The 13,637-nt window shown below is 58.3% G+C and overlaps 3 protein-coding genes across 3 annotated transcripts in view; all 3 read right to left on the minus strand.

The window, feature by feature from the left end:
• IUM83_12543 (uncharacterized protein) overlaps positions 1 to 4,972 on the minus strand; it is a gene marked incomplete at both ends in the record, with an annotated part of 57,514 nt that extends 52,542 nt beyond the window's left edge. The window contains 3 exons of the mRNA XM_067937175.1: positions 2,945 to 3,359; positions 3,602 to 3,735; positions 4,219 to 4,972. Coding sequence (XP_067785363.1) covers positions 2,945 to 3,359; positions 3,602 to 3,735; positions 4,219 to 4,972 — 1,303 coding nt within the window. The remainder of the gene's footprint in view (positions 1 to 2,944; positions 3,360 to 3,601; positions 3,736 to 4,218) is intronic.
• Positions 4,973 to 4,993: 21 nt separating this feature from the next.
• On the minus strand, positions 4,994 to 5,776 carry IUM83_12544 (uncharacterized protein; the record flags this gene model as incomplete). The annotated part of the gene is made up of 1 exon (XM_067937176.1): positions 4,994 to 5,776. The coding sequence occupies one exon, from the start codon at positions 5,774 to 5,776 to the stop codon at positions 4,994 to 4,996; it is 783 nt and encodes a 260-aa protein (XP_067785358.1).
• Positions 5,777 to 12,905: 7,129 nt separating this feature from the next.
• On the minus strand, positions 12,906 to 13,508 carry IUM83_12545 (Retrotransposon gag domain; the record flags this gene model as incomplete). Its single annotated transcript, XM_067937177.1, has 1 exon — positions 12,906 to 13,508. One exon carries the CDS (start codon positions 13,506 to 13,508, stop codon positions 12,906 to 12,908), a length of 603 nt encoding a protein of 200 aa, XP_067785287.1.
• Positions 13,509 to 13,637: the final 129 nt, after the last annotated feature.

The following is a 13,637-nucleotide window of genomic DNA, read 5'->3' on the forward strand; positions in this document are numbered from 1 at the left end:
GCTGCCGTGCGGTGCGAGTTGACTGATGACCAAGTTCGGGCCGGACGAGACTTGATTCGGGCGAAGGAGGCATTCGACATCGTGAAAAGAAGATCGTGTCCACCCCGATGCTGAGGCACCCCAACCGGTCGAAGCCATTCGTGATTATCCCGCATGCCAACCAGTGGGCAGCCTGCGCAGTCCTAGGTCAGGAGTATGATGGCGTGATCCAGCCTGTACGATTCACGGGGCGCGTCCTGATTGATGCGGAGCTCCGCTATCATATCGCGGAAAAGGAAGTTCTGGTAGTAATTCGGGTGATCCAGGTGTTCAAGACCCTGGTCGAAGGATGCCCTCTGATCGTGTATACCCGTTACTCGGTTCTGAAGTGGGTGATCAAGTCGAAGACTGCGGATGGCCGCACGGTGCCATGGGGCGTCGCATTTTCCGGTTACGCTCTGGATATCCGGAAGGTACAGCGTGACGAAGACGGATTGGCAGCCATCCTGAGAGGCATCCCTCCCAGGGAGCTCCTGGATGCGATCGCCGAATCGCTGATCCCAGCCAAGGGGCGTGTCAGGGCGCCGCCCGTGATGAGCGTCGAGATGCCCGAACCTGATTACTCCTGAGTGGCACTCAGTTTCGATGGTGCGGCCCAGAGGTCCACCCGGCGGGGCAGCTGTGGTTACATACTATGGCAGCTACCCGAATTGACCGTCCTGGATGCCCGAGGCTACATTCTGGATGGGGTCACGGTAAACGACGCGGAATATTACGGACTGCTCAAAGGCATGACTATGGCGCTCGAACGGATGACTCAGGATCTCGTGGTGATAGGTGACTCGAGGATAGTAATCCAGCAGGTCCAAGGTTTGATTAACTGTAGTCAACCTAACTTGCAGCGCAGGTTAGCTGAGAGCCAGGTGCCGAAGGAAAAAATCAGGACGGTCAGGCTGGTGCACATCAAGCGTGAATTTAACCAAGCAGCCGACTACCTGACAACCAAGACGCTTACCGTCAGAGAAGATTGCATCATTCAGGAGGACGATGAACGGAGACACCTGGAAGTGGTCTCGAAAATCCAAGAGCAGCTGGTCAAGACGCAGGAGCCAAAACCCTGTGCGGAACCCGCAGAAGTAAAGGACAGTCCAGGAGGCCCGCCTAGCGGAGCACCCGGAAGTGACCTCGCTTCGAGCCCAGAGTCGGCGCCCTTGCCACTCGCCGCTCGAGTGATGGCCGTGCTAACCCGAGCTCAGGCTGCCAATCCCCCGGATGAAACACCGGCGATGGGACCCCTGGAATACCATGCCAAGCGGCGACGCATCAGGGCGCACCAAGCTCAGGACGACTACCTCATGGAGATCAAGGACTTCCTGAATGGAGCGGTGGAGCGACTCTCCCCCCGACGTCTGAGGAAGATTGCCAAGGTGGCTGACCTGTTTGCTTTGGACGCCCGAGGCGTGTTGTACCGCCTGGCGCGGTCCACCCGGGATCGCCCGCGTGACGCTGAGGATGATCTTAGGCTGGTCGTCCCCGAAACACTTCGGGAGGACATGCTGCACTACGCCCAGCAGGATTACCAAGGTGGCCACCAGGGTATCACCCGGACTCACGAGCGCCTGCGTTCGGAGTTCTATTGGCCTGGCATGTACGCAGACGTGGAATGCTTCGTGAAGGGATGCACAGATTACGCAAAAAGGCAAGGGGCCGCCCCCCAATCCAGGACCGTCACCCGCCAACAATGAGTCGAGACCATTCGAGGTGGTGTCCATGGACTTCGTGACGCACATTACACAATCTCCCCGAGGGAACACTTTTCTGCTCCTGTTTCAGGATATATTCTCCGGGTACGTCATGTGCAAGCCAATGTCCTCCACGACCGCGCAAGATATCGCCGAGGCGTACGAAGAACGGGTGTTCTGGAGCTTCGGAGCGTCCTCCATGATCAGACACGACCAGGACCCCAGGTTCATGAGTGAAGTCTTCACTCGATTCAGGGAGCTTCTGGGCACTAAGCAACGCGCCACCCTGGCGTACCGCCCGCCGGCGAACGGACCGCAGGAGCGATCCGTGCAGACCGTCATCCAGAGTGTCAAGGTCTACATTGCGAAAGCCGACCAGTCAGATTGGGACGACCACGCCGAAAGGCTGATGTTCGCCCTGAATACGTCGTTCGACGCGACCCGCATGGACACCCCGTTCTACCTGGTGCACGGGTGGGACGCGCAAGGCACGGTGGCCGCAATGTTAGGGCCAAACCCTCCAGCATTCCCCAGCGGACGGCCTACGAGTGGCGACGGAAGTTTCAACGCGACTACAGCTACGCTCGAGCCTGCGCCGACATCCTCCAGAAGGAGGCGAAGCGTGCCCGCTCGGGTGAGCAGAACCGAAAGTGGCACGAGCTTTCAGAGCGATTGAAGTCAGGTTTCGAGAAGGGCGACGCTGTGTGGCTGTACACCCCGAAAGTGCAACCAGGATTGAGCAGAAAGTTAACACACCTCTGACATGGGACATTCAGGATTGAAGAAATTCGGGATGATTTTCGGGTGCGCCTCAAGGAGAACACAGGGTACCGTGTAAATCCCTGAATGCACGTGAGCCGTTGATCGTGCGTTAATTGAAGCTACGCTACGTATGCAGGCACTAGGAGAACGACGCTTGGGACTCGCCTTGGAAGGCGCACCCGAGTGCTCACGAGAACTTGCTGGAAACCAGGTAACGGCGGCAGTCCACCGCAGACCGGTGCTTCAGGCTCCGCACATGAGCCGGCAGGTGCGCGATGCGATCGTCATCCGAGGCGCACGTGTTCCACTGCGCCCGAGCAGGGTCCTCTTGGTCCATCAATTCGAACTGCTCTTGCAGTGTGAACGGTGTGCCATCCGACTTGGTGTGCGAGTCCGCCATCCAGATCCAGGTGCAGCACTTTGATGGGAACGTCCAGACGCCCGGCTCCTCGAGCATGGACTGTGGCAGCCCGCGTTGACCGCTTCATCCAGGAGGGCTTGGTACAAAATGCGAGCCTTGTCGCATTCGTTCTTGCGCTTGGATTGCAGCCCCAGAGAGTACGCATCCAGCTGGTGGTGAATGACAAACCAGTGACCGATCCTCCAGAATGCGCGACGGTTGTTGCTCATGAAGGTGACGATCTTGTCCAGATACATCTGCTGGACGGAGCCTGGTGGTGGAGACACGTGAAGGATGAGATACTTCAGGCGGTTCTCGATGCGGTCGTCCCAAGGGGCGTCAACCCAGAGCTCCTTCACCTCTTCAAGTTTCCAGCGCACCCGAACGGCGTCCAGATCCCCATTCTTGCTCAAATTCGGGGTGTAATCCGGGAATTCAGCCGTCTGGCAGACCGCCTTGGCGGTCCTCGGCTGGAACTTGAGCAGTCGTGCCGCCACGAAAGGATGCCACGAGCCGGAATATCCACGATGTACAACTCGTCAGCCGTCAATTCGGAGTATTCCTTCCTTGCAAACAGAGATTGAAAGCGCTCCCGGCTCGGACGTGCGCGCTTGGCCGGAGGAGCTGCAAAGTCAGGATGTTGCGACTCAGAAGCACTTGAAGTGGTTGACGTGACGCTGTCCCGACGCTTGGCCTTCCGAGATGATGTGGTACGGACGTCCAGCCTGGCCACGAACGGCTTGTGCGCCTGAAAGGTCTCGTCTCGACTCTCGTCGCCCTCGTCGCCGCCGACTTCCGAGTACAGTGCCTCCGTGATTTCCGCGGTGGCATCCAGGCGCACCTTCTTGAGCGCTGGCCAGCGGACAGGGGGGTGATCTAGACTCTCGAGCTACGACTCGGCCGTCTCGAAGTGCCAACTTGGTCCACGGAGTCTGCCTTAGCTTGCTCCAGTACATCATCCGGACGAGCATTGCCGTGACATCCAGAGCGTGGAACCGAGTGTGCACCACGTTGTCCCCCTGGATCAAGTCGAACGCACCCAGGTAGTCGAGACCAGACTGCATCGCGAATTGCAAGTCCGAGTGCTGCTTGTCCCAGATCATGGCGTGATCCACGAGAGACGCCCGAGCGTCGGCAGCCGTCCTTGCATATGGAGTCAGCGGATCCAACGTGTCCTCAGAGACTGGAGCGTACGAATCCGGGCGGAGCTGCTAGTTGCCCGCCTGAAACTTATTGGATAACCTGGATGGCTTGGAGATACGTGGCTTGGAAGGCTGAGGCGGCGTGGACGGAGCCGACGAGTCCTGAGTGAAGTCGAGAGGCGCGTCCCTGGACCCTTCTTTCGAGTCGTGGTCATCGCCCTCCTTTTCTTCCTCGTCGGGTCCCCGTCGTCTTGCACCGCGAATGGCCCAGGCAGCACGCTGAAGTCGTCCACTGCGTTGACCATGATCTGGGTGGCCCAGCCACCTGGAGGCAGGCGGTTGTCCTTGGCGTATTCCAAGCGTGCTTTCAGGCGAGGGCAGTTGCCGTCCACTCGAGTGTTGTGCCGGTTCAGGAAGTTCATCACATTGCCGACGTTTAGCGACCCAGCCTTGAGGCGGTCCTCCAACATCCGAGCGTGCGTGCGCAGGTCATCATTTTCACGCGACAGCTCGTCGATCCGGAGTTGCAGAGCCTGCTCCTCCCGAGCGTGTGCTTGTGCGGCGCGCTTGAACGCTTGAGCGTGGTCGCTCGCCTCCTGCTCCACCTGACTCTTGGCCACCTTGAACTGGTCGTCCCAGAAGCGATTCAGGAGGGCGACGTTACTCTCGACCTTCTGAAGTTCCATGCCAATCAGCGCTCGACTCGCGTTGAGACCGCTCGAGTCCAGCTGCTGACGCACCGCCTGGTAGTGCTTGAATGTGCGCTTGAGAAGCGTGGCGGTACCGAAGCCTTTGCGTGCGAGGTCTTCGATGTCGTAATGCTGGAGAAGAGATGCGAATTCGCGTTGCGCGCCGATGTCGCTCAAGAGGTCCCGGAGCTCCGCCACTGAATGCTGGCCGCCGGTCGTCCGAGGAACCGGAGCGTTGCGCCGGACGTCAACTTCCAGGTCGATCTGTCCCTGCAGCGCCTAAACCTCGGAGTCGGACAGGTTCTGGGTTGTCCAGATTGACTCCAGACCGCCGAAACCATCTCGGACCACGTAATCTCGGTGGACATCCATGACCCGAGTCGGCACGCCCACGAAGGTGCGGCCGCTCTCCCCAGGAATTGGCACCCGAGTGGGAGGTATCTGACCAGCCGGAGCCGGATGCGCGGTTGGGCCGGTGCCTGACGCTTCATCCCGGAGGATCAGCTCGCCTTGGTACATGGTCTTGGTAAGTGACGACGCGAGAGGTGCCATCACCCCGCTCAGGCTCGCGCACGGCACGTCCGCGCTGTCCTTGCGCTTAGAGCCCCCATCATCATCCCGGCGTTTGCACTCCTTACTGGAGCTGCGGCTTGATTTGCCGCTACGCCCCTTGCTTGAGCCGCGGCTTGACTTAACGCTACGCGCCTTGCCCGGCTTGTCCTTCCCGGACTTGCCGCCCTTGCCACCCAACGCGCCCGCATTGCCACTGTCTTGCGGAGCTGTGTTCGGTTTGTCCCCCTTGGTTTCCGGCGCGCGCTCGCCGCCGTCGCCTTGCTTCGGCGCGCCCGCGTTGTCGCCGCCACCTTGACCTTGCGTGTCTTGAGCTTCTTCGCCCGCGCTCGCCGTGCTCGTCGAACCGGAAGTTGCGCCGCGGTCACCCTCCGCACTGGCCGAGCCCGAAACGTCACCTCCCACTGGAGGGGCGCCCGAAAGTTGCTCGGGTCCGGGAGCAGGGGCGCCGCCATCAGACGCCCGGCTAGCGGTGTCAGCGGAGTCACTCATGAGTTGCTTGAAGGAGAGGAATTTGCGTTGTGGACGAGGAGCGATGCCTCGAATGGAATGGGACTTGACAGTTGGAGCTTGGACTGAACGAAGAAGGTTCGCCAGTCTGGGAAGGGGCCCGGAGGCCCGCCGATTCAGGATGGCTGTTCGCCCGGAGTGGATACACCTGTGAGGGGGTCTGTTCATGGCCTAACACTTCGGTGGTATTTTCCTCAGTGGAAGCCCGAGACCAGAGGGGCGGTTGACACGAGGCAACACGGGCCCATCTCCGAATCCCTTTATGAACGCGACGACCTTGGTCGCCTCGTCAATTGAGTTGGTCACGATGTTTGAGAACAAGTACCCTGTGCACTGCGCATAAGTATGAACGTCATGTGAGGCGAGGCGGATGAACGCCTTTCTCGTCCAGGTGTATAGCGATGCCCTAGACACTCCGCGAGTCGTAGACTCGGGAGGGGCTAACGTACGGTAACCCGAAATGCGCGATAGAAAATCGAGTATCCCGGTTGGTGTGTGACCTTGTGCAATCCCAATAGGCGTCGTTTATCTCCGGCGGACCGAGCTTGTTAACCGAACACCGATTGCTATCAATTCGGAATCAATATACAGAAACGCAGAGAAGTTCCAGGCGCTGCACGTCTGGGGAGTCCTGAATGAGGAGTTAGATCACGAGCAAAGACCTTCTCCAAAAATAGATAACCTAGATCAATACAGAGTTCGTACACACAATATGCAGCCTGTCAGTAATTGGGTTGCACCCTGAACACAGGTCAATTCAGGATGCCCCACGCGCACCACTCCCGAAACGTCGAGAGAACTATACAGGTACCGTCCTACCACACGCAATCTACAATCGGATCCTAGGGGGCGATTGCTACAACCTCCTAAAACAGGAATATGAAATGCGAATGTACACCCGGGGGGTACACCGCAACTGGTCAAATGAAACAGGTGTACCAGTCCGAGTGGACCGATAGCTTTTGGGGTACCTGACTTGGGTTGGATATTCCACGCGAGTCTGCTGCACGCGATCTTCAGCGTCCTTCGGTTACCGCTCGCGCCCCTGGGCCTTCCGTTAGGCAATCCGTCCAGGGCGGGGGATTAGTTTTGCCACAGCGCCGTCGCTTCTTGATGAGATGCGTCCAAAGGTTAGGATGTACAGGAACCACTTGTGCTCTTGAACGCAAAACGAACTCTGTTTGATCTTATCTCTCTTTCCTATCTCTTTTCTTGGGCTATCTTCTTCATTACCTTGAGGGACTCTGGATTCTTCAGCGGTCTCCTCTGCTCGTGTCTCTTCGTAATTCTCCACACCTTTTCAGGATCTCTTGAGGTTTGTATGCCTGGGCGTGTGGTAGCGCACATACATCACTTGATGTCGGAGGGACTTGGGGCCTGACGGCAGGATCTGCTGCACCGTCGACACTTCGGGCGCGGTCCGGCTAGCTCTCCATAGTGAACTTAAGTCAAGCTTGGAACTGGCACTTGGGCGTCATCCTGGCCGCTGTCTTCGCGGACCAGGCACGTTCCTGGGGCTGATGTCATTGGCAGTAACTTGGCATCCCTTCATTCGGGTTGGCCATTATCAATTCGGGTTGGCCTTGGGCTGTTCACCCTGAACTTCGTCCATTCAGGTAGAGCGTCTTCGATTCGGGTGGAACATTCTCCACTCAAGTGGCCAATCTCCAATTCAGGTTGCGGGCGCCTCCAGGAGCTCGGGCGCTGCACGTAGTCTCGCTGCTTGAGGTCTTTAACTTCAGTGTGGCTCGCTCGGCGTCTTCTTCAGCTCTGCAACCTGGATGGTATCTTCCTTCGGGGTGTCGATATTTCTCTTGGGTGTTGGTGGATGGGTGTCTTCTTGTTTTGGGCTGTGGTTGATGTCGATGGATGCTCCGGCCCCGTCCAGGCGGGTGGCACCTCGGGATACGTTCACCGAGGGCTCTTGGCTCCCTCTGTCGGGATACCCACGGTCAAACAAGGCCGGCGGTCGGACTGGGCGCTGCAAGCGCCTCCGAACCTGTGGGGTTATACGTTGCCGGGTATCCAAATCTCCACAAACTCTAGAGCGGGACACACTCGGGTGTCCCACGCGTGCGCCACCCTGGGCGCACCTTCCACGCGCCGACAACCCAATGTCCGAGTCTTCAAACCCCTTGCTCCCCAGAGCCTTCTATAACGCGACACAAGTGCAATCCTTGGTGTAAGCCGCTCGGATTAGATCCGGTAGTGACGAAGCCACCGTCGCGACGTGAGCGAGCTCATAGTCCGGTCTGCACGACAGCGCGTCCGCGAGGACATTCTGCCTGCCTTGCTTATACTTCACCTCGAAGTTGTATTCCGCAAAGAAGGACAGCCACCTGGCCATTCTCTGCGAGAGGTGAGGCGGCTGAGTCGCAGTGCGTAACGACGCGTGATCCATGTAGACCACGAACGGCTGAGAGCCCTAACAGGTGGACCCTGAACTTGACGAGCGGATACTTCATCGCAAGTAGCTCTTTGTCATGAACTGGATAGTTCTTCTCAGCAACCTTAAGCTGGCGAGACTCAAACGCGACCACGCGCTCGCGCCCTCGGCATCAGCTTGAAGCAGCAGGGCACCGCCAATGGCAAAGTCCGAAGCGTCACAGACGACACTAAACGGACGAGCGGGGTCTGGCAAAGCCAAAATAGGCGCTTGAAGCAGGCTAGCTTTAATAGCCGTCAACGCATCGTGATGCTAGGCATCCCAACGCCAGTCCGCATCCCTCTTCAGAAGGTTAGACAATGGCCGAGCCATCCCAGCGTAATTCTCGCTGTACTTGTGTAAGTAATTGGCGAGGCCAAGCCACTTGAGAAGATCCTTCTGGTTTATGGGAACCGGCCAGTCAACAATGGTGTTGACCTTGACTGGGTCGGCCCGCAGGCCTCGCTTCCCAATGAAGCACCCCAAGAAGGGTATATCCTCTGCGCCGAAGATGCTTTTATCACTGTTAGCGTACAGCTTATTCGTGCGCATGCACTCGAGCACCGCTCGCAGGTGCTTCACGTGGTTCTCCACGCCAGTTTTCCCGTGCTCTGCACGACTGTGGACGAAGATATCGTCAAAGTACGTTTGTGCGTACGCCCGATGGGGTCGGAGCAACTGCGTCACTAGACGGTTGAACATCGCCGGCGCATTCGACAACCCCTGGGGCACTAGCCGATCGCCGCCGCTTCGCGGCGGTGGGTGTGGTTAGTCATAGGCAGTTACGCTCGCTGTTCCAGCTCGCTCCACTATTTGCCATAGCCCCCCTCCGCTTCGCTCCGGAGGGTGTACAGTTCGTTGCAACCCGTTACGCTCGCTGTGCCAGCTCGCTCCACTACTTGCCATACCGTTCGTTGCAACCCGTTCCACTCGCTGTACCAGCTCGCTCCCCTACTTGACTTCCTGTTCGTCCCAACCCGTTACGCTCGCTGTGCCAGCTCGCTCCACTACTTAGCCTACTGCTTGCCTCAACCCGTTCCGCTCGCTGTTCCAGCTCTCGTCACTACTTAGCCTACTGTTCGTCTCAACCCGTTACGCTCGCTATGCCAGCTCGCTCCACTACTTCACTTCCTGTTGGTCGCAACCCGTTACGCTCGTTGTTCCAGCTCGCTCCACTTCTTGACCTACCGTTCGTCGTACCCCGTTACTCTCGCTGTGCCAGCTCGCTCCACTACTTAGCCTACTGCTTGCCTCAACCCGTTCCGCTCGCTGTTCCAGCTCTCGTCACTACTTAGCCTACTATTCGTCTCAACCCGTTACGCTCGCTGTGCCAGCTCGCTCCACTACTTGCCATACCGTTCATCCCAACCCGTTCCGCTCGCTGTGCCAGCTCGCTCTACTACTTGATCTACTGGTCGTCACAACCCGTTACGCTCGTTGTTCCAGCTCGCTCCACTTCTTGACCTACCGTTCGTCGTACCCCGTTACTCTCGCTGTGCCAGCTCGCTCCACTACTTAGCCTACTGCTTGCCTCAACCCGTTCCGCTCGCTGTTCCAGCTCTCGTCACTACTTAGCCTACTATTCGTCTCAACCCGTTACGCTCGCTGTGCCAGCTCGCTCCACTACTTGCCATACCGTTCATCCCAACCCGTTCCGCTCGCTGTGCCAGCTCGCTCTACTACTTGATCTACTGGTCGTCACAACCCGTTACGCTCGCTGTTCCAGCTCGCTCCACTACGACGCGATCGCGTTCGGTGCTCGAATGTCCAGCATGATTGAAGGTCCAACGTGCTTGAAGGTCGTGTGGGACGTGCTCGAAGGTCCAGACACACCCCTGTCCAGCGCACGTCTTGTATTTCGCGCGCTGTACCGCGAAATGTGTGTGGCACGCCGAATAGCAATGTATTCTAACAGAGAGGGTTTCGGCCAATCACAGAGCAGTAATAATATATTATGTATTTAGCTCACGCCCAGAAGGTCGCCCTCTATTTACGTTAGGGCGCTATAACGCGCATGTACTGGTTGCTATGTCGCGGACGCAGCGCACCGTTGTCGATGTGCGGCGCTCGCGTCCTGTGGGGCTCGCAGCGGCGCCCGACGTCCGAGCGCTTCCTCGCTCCGCCGCGCGCGGAATTCAAAAAAGGAAATGTGAGCGCTGACGCAAAATCGGCCAATCACAGCACGAATAAAAATAACGCATGGCTATGCGTTGTAATTTCGGGCAAAGATAAGGCAGTCCGGAAGATGGTGAGATGCCATAGGGCAGGTTACTAATGCGCTAATGCAGGGCCGTAGGGCGATGCGCTACGGCAGACTGATGCCGCAAGGGCGGGATACGACGAACAGGAGACAGACACACCGAAGACTCTGTTAGTTGTAGGGGATGACCAGCCACTCCCAGAGCATCCCGCTCGGAGTACTCACAGCCGTGAGAGGTATGTCACTTGCTCGCAGGAGCAGTTGATAATATCCATCGACCAAGTCGAGCGCACTGTACATCGAGCAGCCCATCATGTTGTTCTGAAGGACGGCCTTCCTCGGGATCGGCGTCTGCGCCGGAATGGTGGCGGCGTTGAGCTTGTTAAAAGCATGCACGATGCGCCACTTGCCATTCGGCTTTCTGACACAGAAGGAGGGGTAGAGTGCGTAGACTTGCTCTCGCGCACCATGCCTGCCTCGCACTTCGCACGGAGGAACGCGTTAATGACGTCATACTGCTCCTTCGGTAAAGACCACTGCCTTGTCATGCAGTATTTCGTTCCGGGAACAAGATCAATCTCGTGACGTACTCCTCGATCTGGAGGGAGCCCCGAGGGCGGGTCCTTGGAGACCACATCTTGGTACTCCTTTACCACCTGGTAGAAGGGGTCCGAAGTGTCCTTCAGGACCGCGGACCCGCTACGCGCATTCAGCGCCTTCTTGGTGTCCTCGAGGACAGTTTCATCAAGAAGCGAGGACGAGTTTAATTCTTCTTCAGACCGTATCACAACCACCTCGGTCAATTCGCCAACCTTCAGGGCTTCGCCGAACTCGGCCAAGGACATCTCATCCTGCCCCCAAGAGAGCCTCGAGCGCGGGCAGGGCGCCGAGACTGATGTTCCCGTCGACGTCGCCCATCACAAGTGTGTCGAGCTGCTCGCTCTCGCGTGGAGCCATGCCGCGCGACACACTATTCATTCTCAACTCGTGCGAGTTCAGACGCCTTGCGCCTCGCAGCCAGCGCACGGCGCCGCTGCCTCCTCTTCGCAGACGTGGTCTGTCTCGAAGGCACCTTCGACTCCGCGCCCAAACCAGCGCTAGGTGTTGTAAACCTGTCAGCTCTGGAAGAGCTCCGGTGTCTCGACCGACACCCAGCGAAGAGCTGCTCGATCGACAGCCTCCACTCAGTGGATTATGTGCCTCCCCACATTTCCTCGGCGTCATGCCGACCGCGCCGTCGCTGGCACGCAGCGAGGCGTCGCCCTCAGGCACGCTCCTGCTCAGCGGATGTAGTGCCGCTCCACTTGCTTCAGCCGGGCATCGCCCACGGCCCCTCGGCATCACGCTGACTCTGCTTTCACTAGCACGCAGCAGTGCCTCGCCCTCCTGGCTATCACCGCTTAGCGGAAGTTGTGCCGCACCACGTTCAGCGCCCGAGCCACGCTCGGAACGCTCCCTCTCGACACACTCAGTGTCCATCAACTCGGAAACTCGGATATCAATCACGTTGACCGACTCGGTTCAGTGCTCACGCCAAAAGCGCTTCTGCGTCCTAGCAGAGATGGTTTCATGACTCGCCAAGCTCCACCAGGAGAGAAACGCGTAACCCCTAACGTCTTCGACCTCCAGTCGACCCATGGCTCGTGGCGTTCCAGCCACGCCATACCAAGGATGAGGTCATACCTTGAATTCAAGTCCAAGACTAGACAGCGTTCCGAGCTGTCAAAGTCAAGGAACTTCACGCCCAAATCCATGGGGACCTTGGGCACCGTGACACGAGTGCGCGTCGCTAGACGGACAGTGACAATGTCACACGTGCGCGCTCGCAGCGCCTGAGCATACATCTGGCTTCCATCAACCGTGGATCGCCTGGCGTAATTGCCAGACGCCCCCGAATCAATCAGGACCGTCCAGGGCGTTTCAAAGCCCTTCACAGTCGCTTGGACGACTAGCAAGCCCGGCTTGCATTTCCTTTCCGTGCTAGAGAGTACGGCTCTTTTCGGGGCGGGGCCCTGCTGATCTTCACTTCGCTGAGGCTCAATAGAACTTAGTTCGTCCCCAGCAGGCCGCCCCGCGCCTACTGGGTGTCGCCGTTTCCCCGCGACGAACCAGATATCCGGTCCGAAGCGGTGCTTCGGCTTGAGCGACCATATTGCGGCTTACGCAGCGGACAACCTGGCCTTAAGTGGTCGGTGCTTCCGCAGGTGAAGCACCTGCGAATACCACGGCGCTGCTCAGCTGCTCGAGGATCAGCTTCTTCGTCTTCAGCGTAGCTGAGGTCCATGGGCTCGAGGCCAGCCGACATGCTCGTCTGTGCCGCGTTCCAGCCCACGCGAGCCGACTTGAAGTTGTACTCGGCATTCAATGTCACGGCAACGACTTCCTCAAAGGAGGTAGGGCGGCTGCGGAAGACTTCCGTGCGAGCCACTCCGGTCCGAAGACCATCCATCATGAACACCGTGACGGTGACCGACTCTGGCAGAGGCTCAGCGAACATACACGCAATGCGTGCGCAGCTCTTGGACGCAGTCCACTAAATCCTTCTTCCCTTGGCGGGTGGTCAAGAACTTGGAGCGTACGTTGTACGCGTGGATCGGTGGCGAGAACACTCGCGAGAGCTGTCGCTTGAGCCCATACCATGTCGGGAAGGCTTGGTCCACCGACAAACCGCTTGTAAGCGCCCACTCACGTGCTCGTCCACTGAGCTTGGAGATGGCAAGCGCTACGCGCTGGTGCTCCGATTGAAGCAGGGTGGAGCGCATGACCATCTCGACCTCTTGAATCCAGAGTAAGAGATTTTCTCCTTCTAGACTTTCAAACGTCTTGACACTCAAGATGAGTGGTTTGGGTCTAAACGACCCGCCCTGCGGGGCGGACGACACCATCGTAGGTGTCGTCGCGCTCATCAGTTGCTGGATGTGCTCCAGCAGAGCATTCTGATAACTTGAGAACGCCTCCAGACGCGCGTTAATTGCGTCCGGGCATTGCGAGGCAAGGTGCACTACGCCCTCCTGGCCCAACAGGGGCACCAGCTTTTTAAGCGCCTGCTGTTGGCCTGGGGCCAGGTTCGCGAACGCAGCTTGCTTCATCCTCACAGAGGTACGGTCTGATAGACTCAGGTGAGGGGTTGAATACAAGTGCTACCAAGTGCTGCGGGTCTTCCGTAGCTCCTTGCACAGAGGAAGGTTTAACGACTCCGAGAGTCCAGCAGGGTCCTA

The sequence above is a fragment of the Phytophthora cinnamomi genome, assembly GCF_018691715.1.
Source record: "Phytophthora cinnamomi strain GKB4 chromosome Unknown Contig81, whole genome shotgun sequence".
Taxonomy (NCBI): Eukaryota; Oomycota; class Peronosporomycetes; order Peronosporales; family Peronosporaceae; genus Phytophthora; species Phytophthora cinnamomi.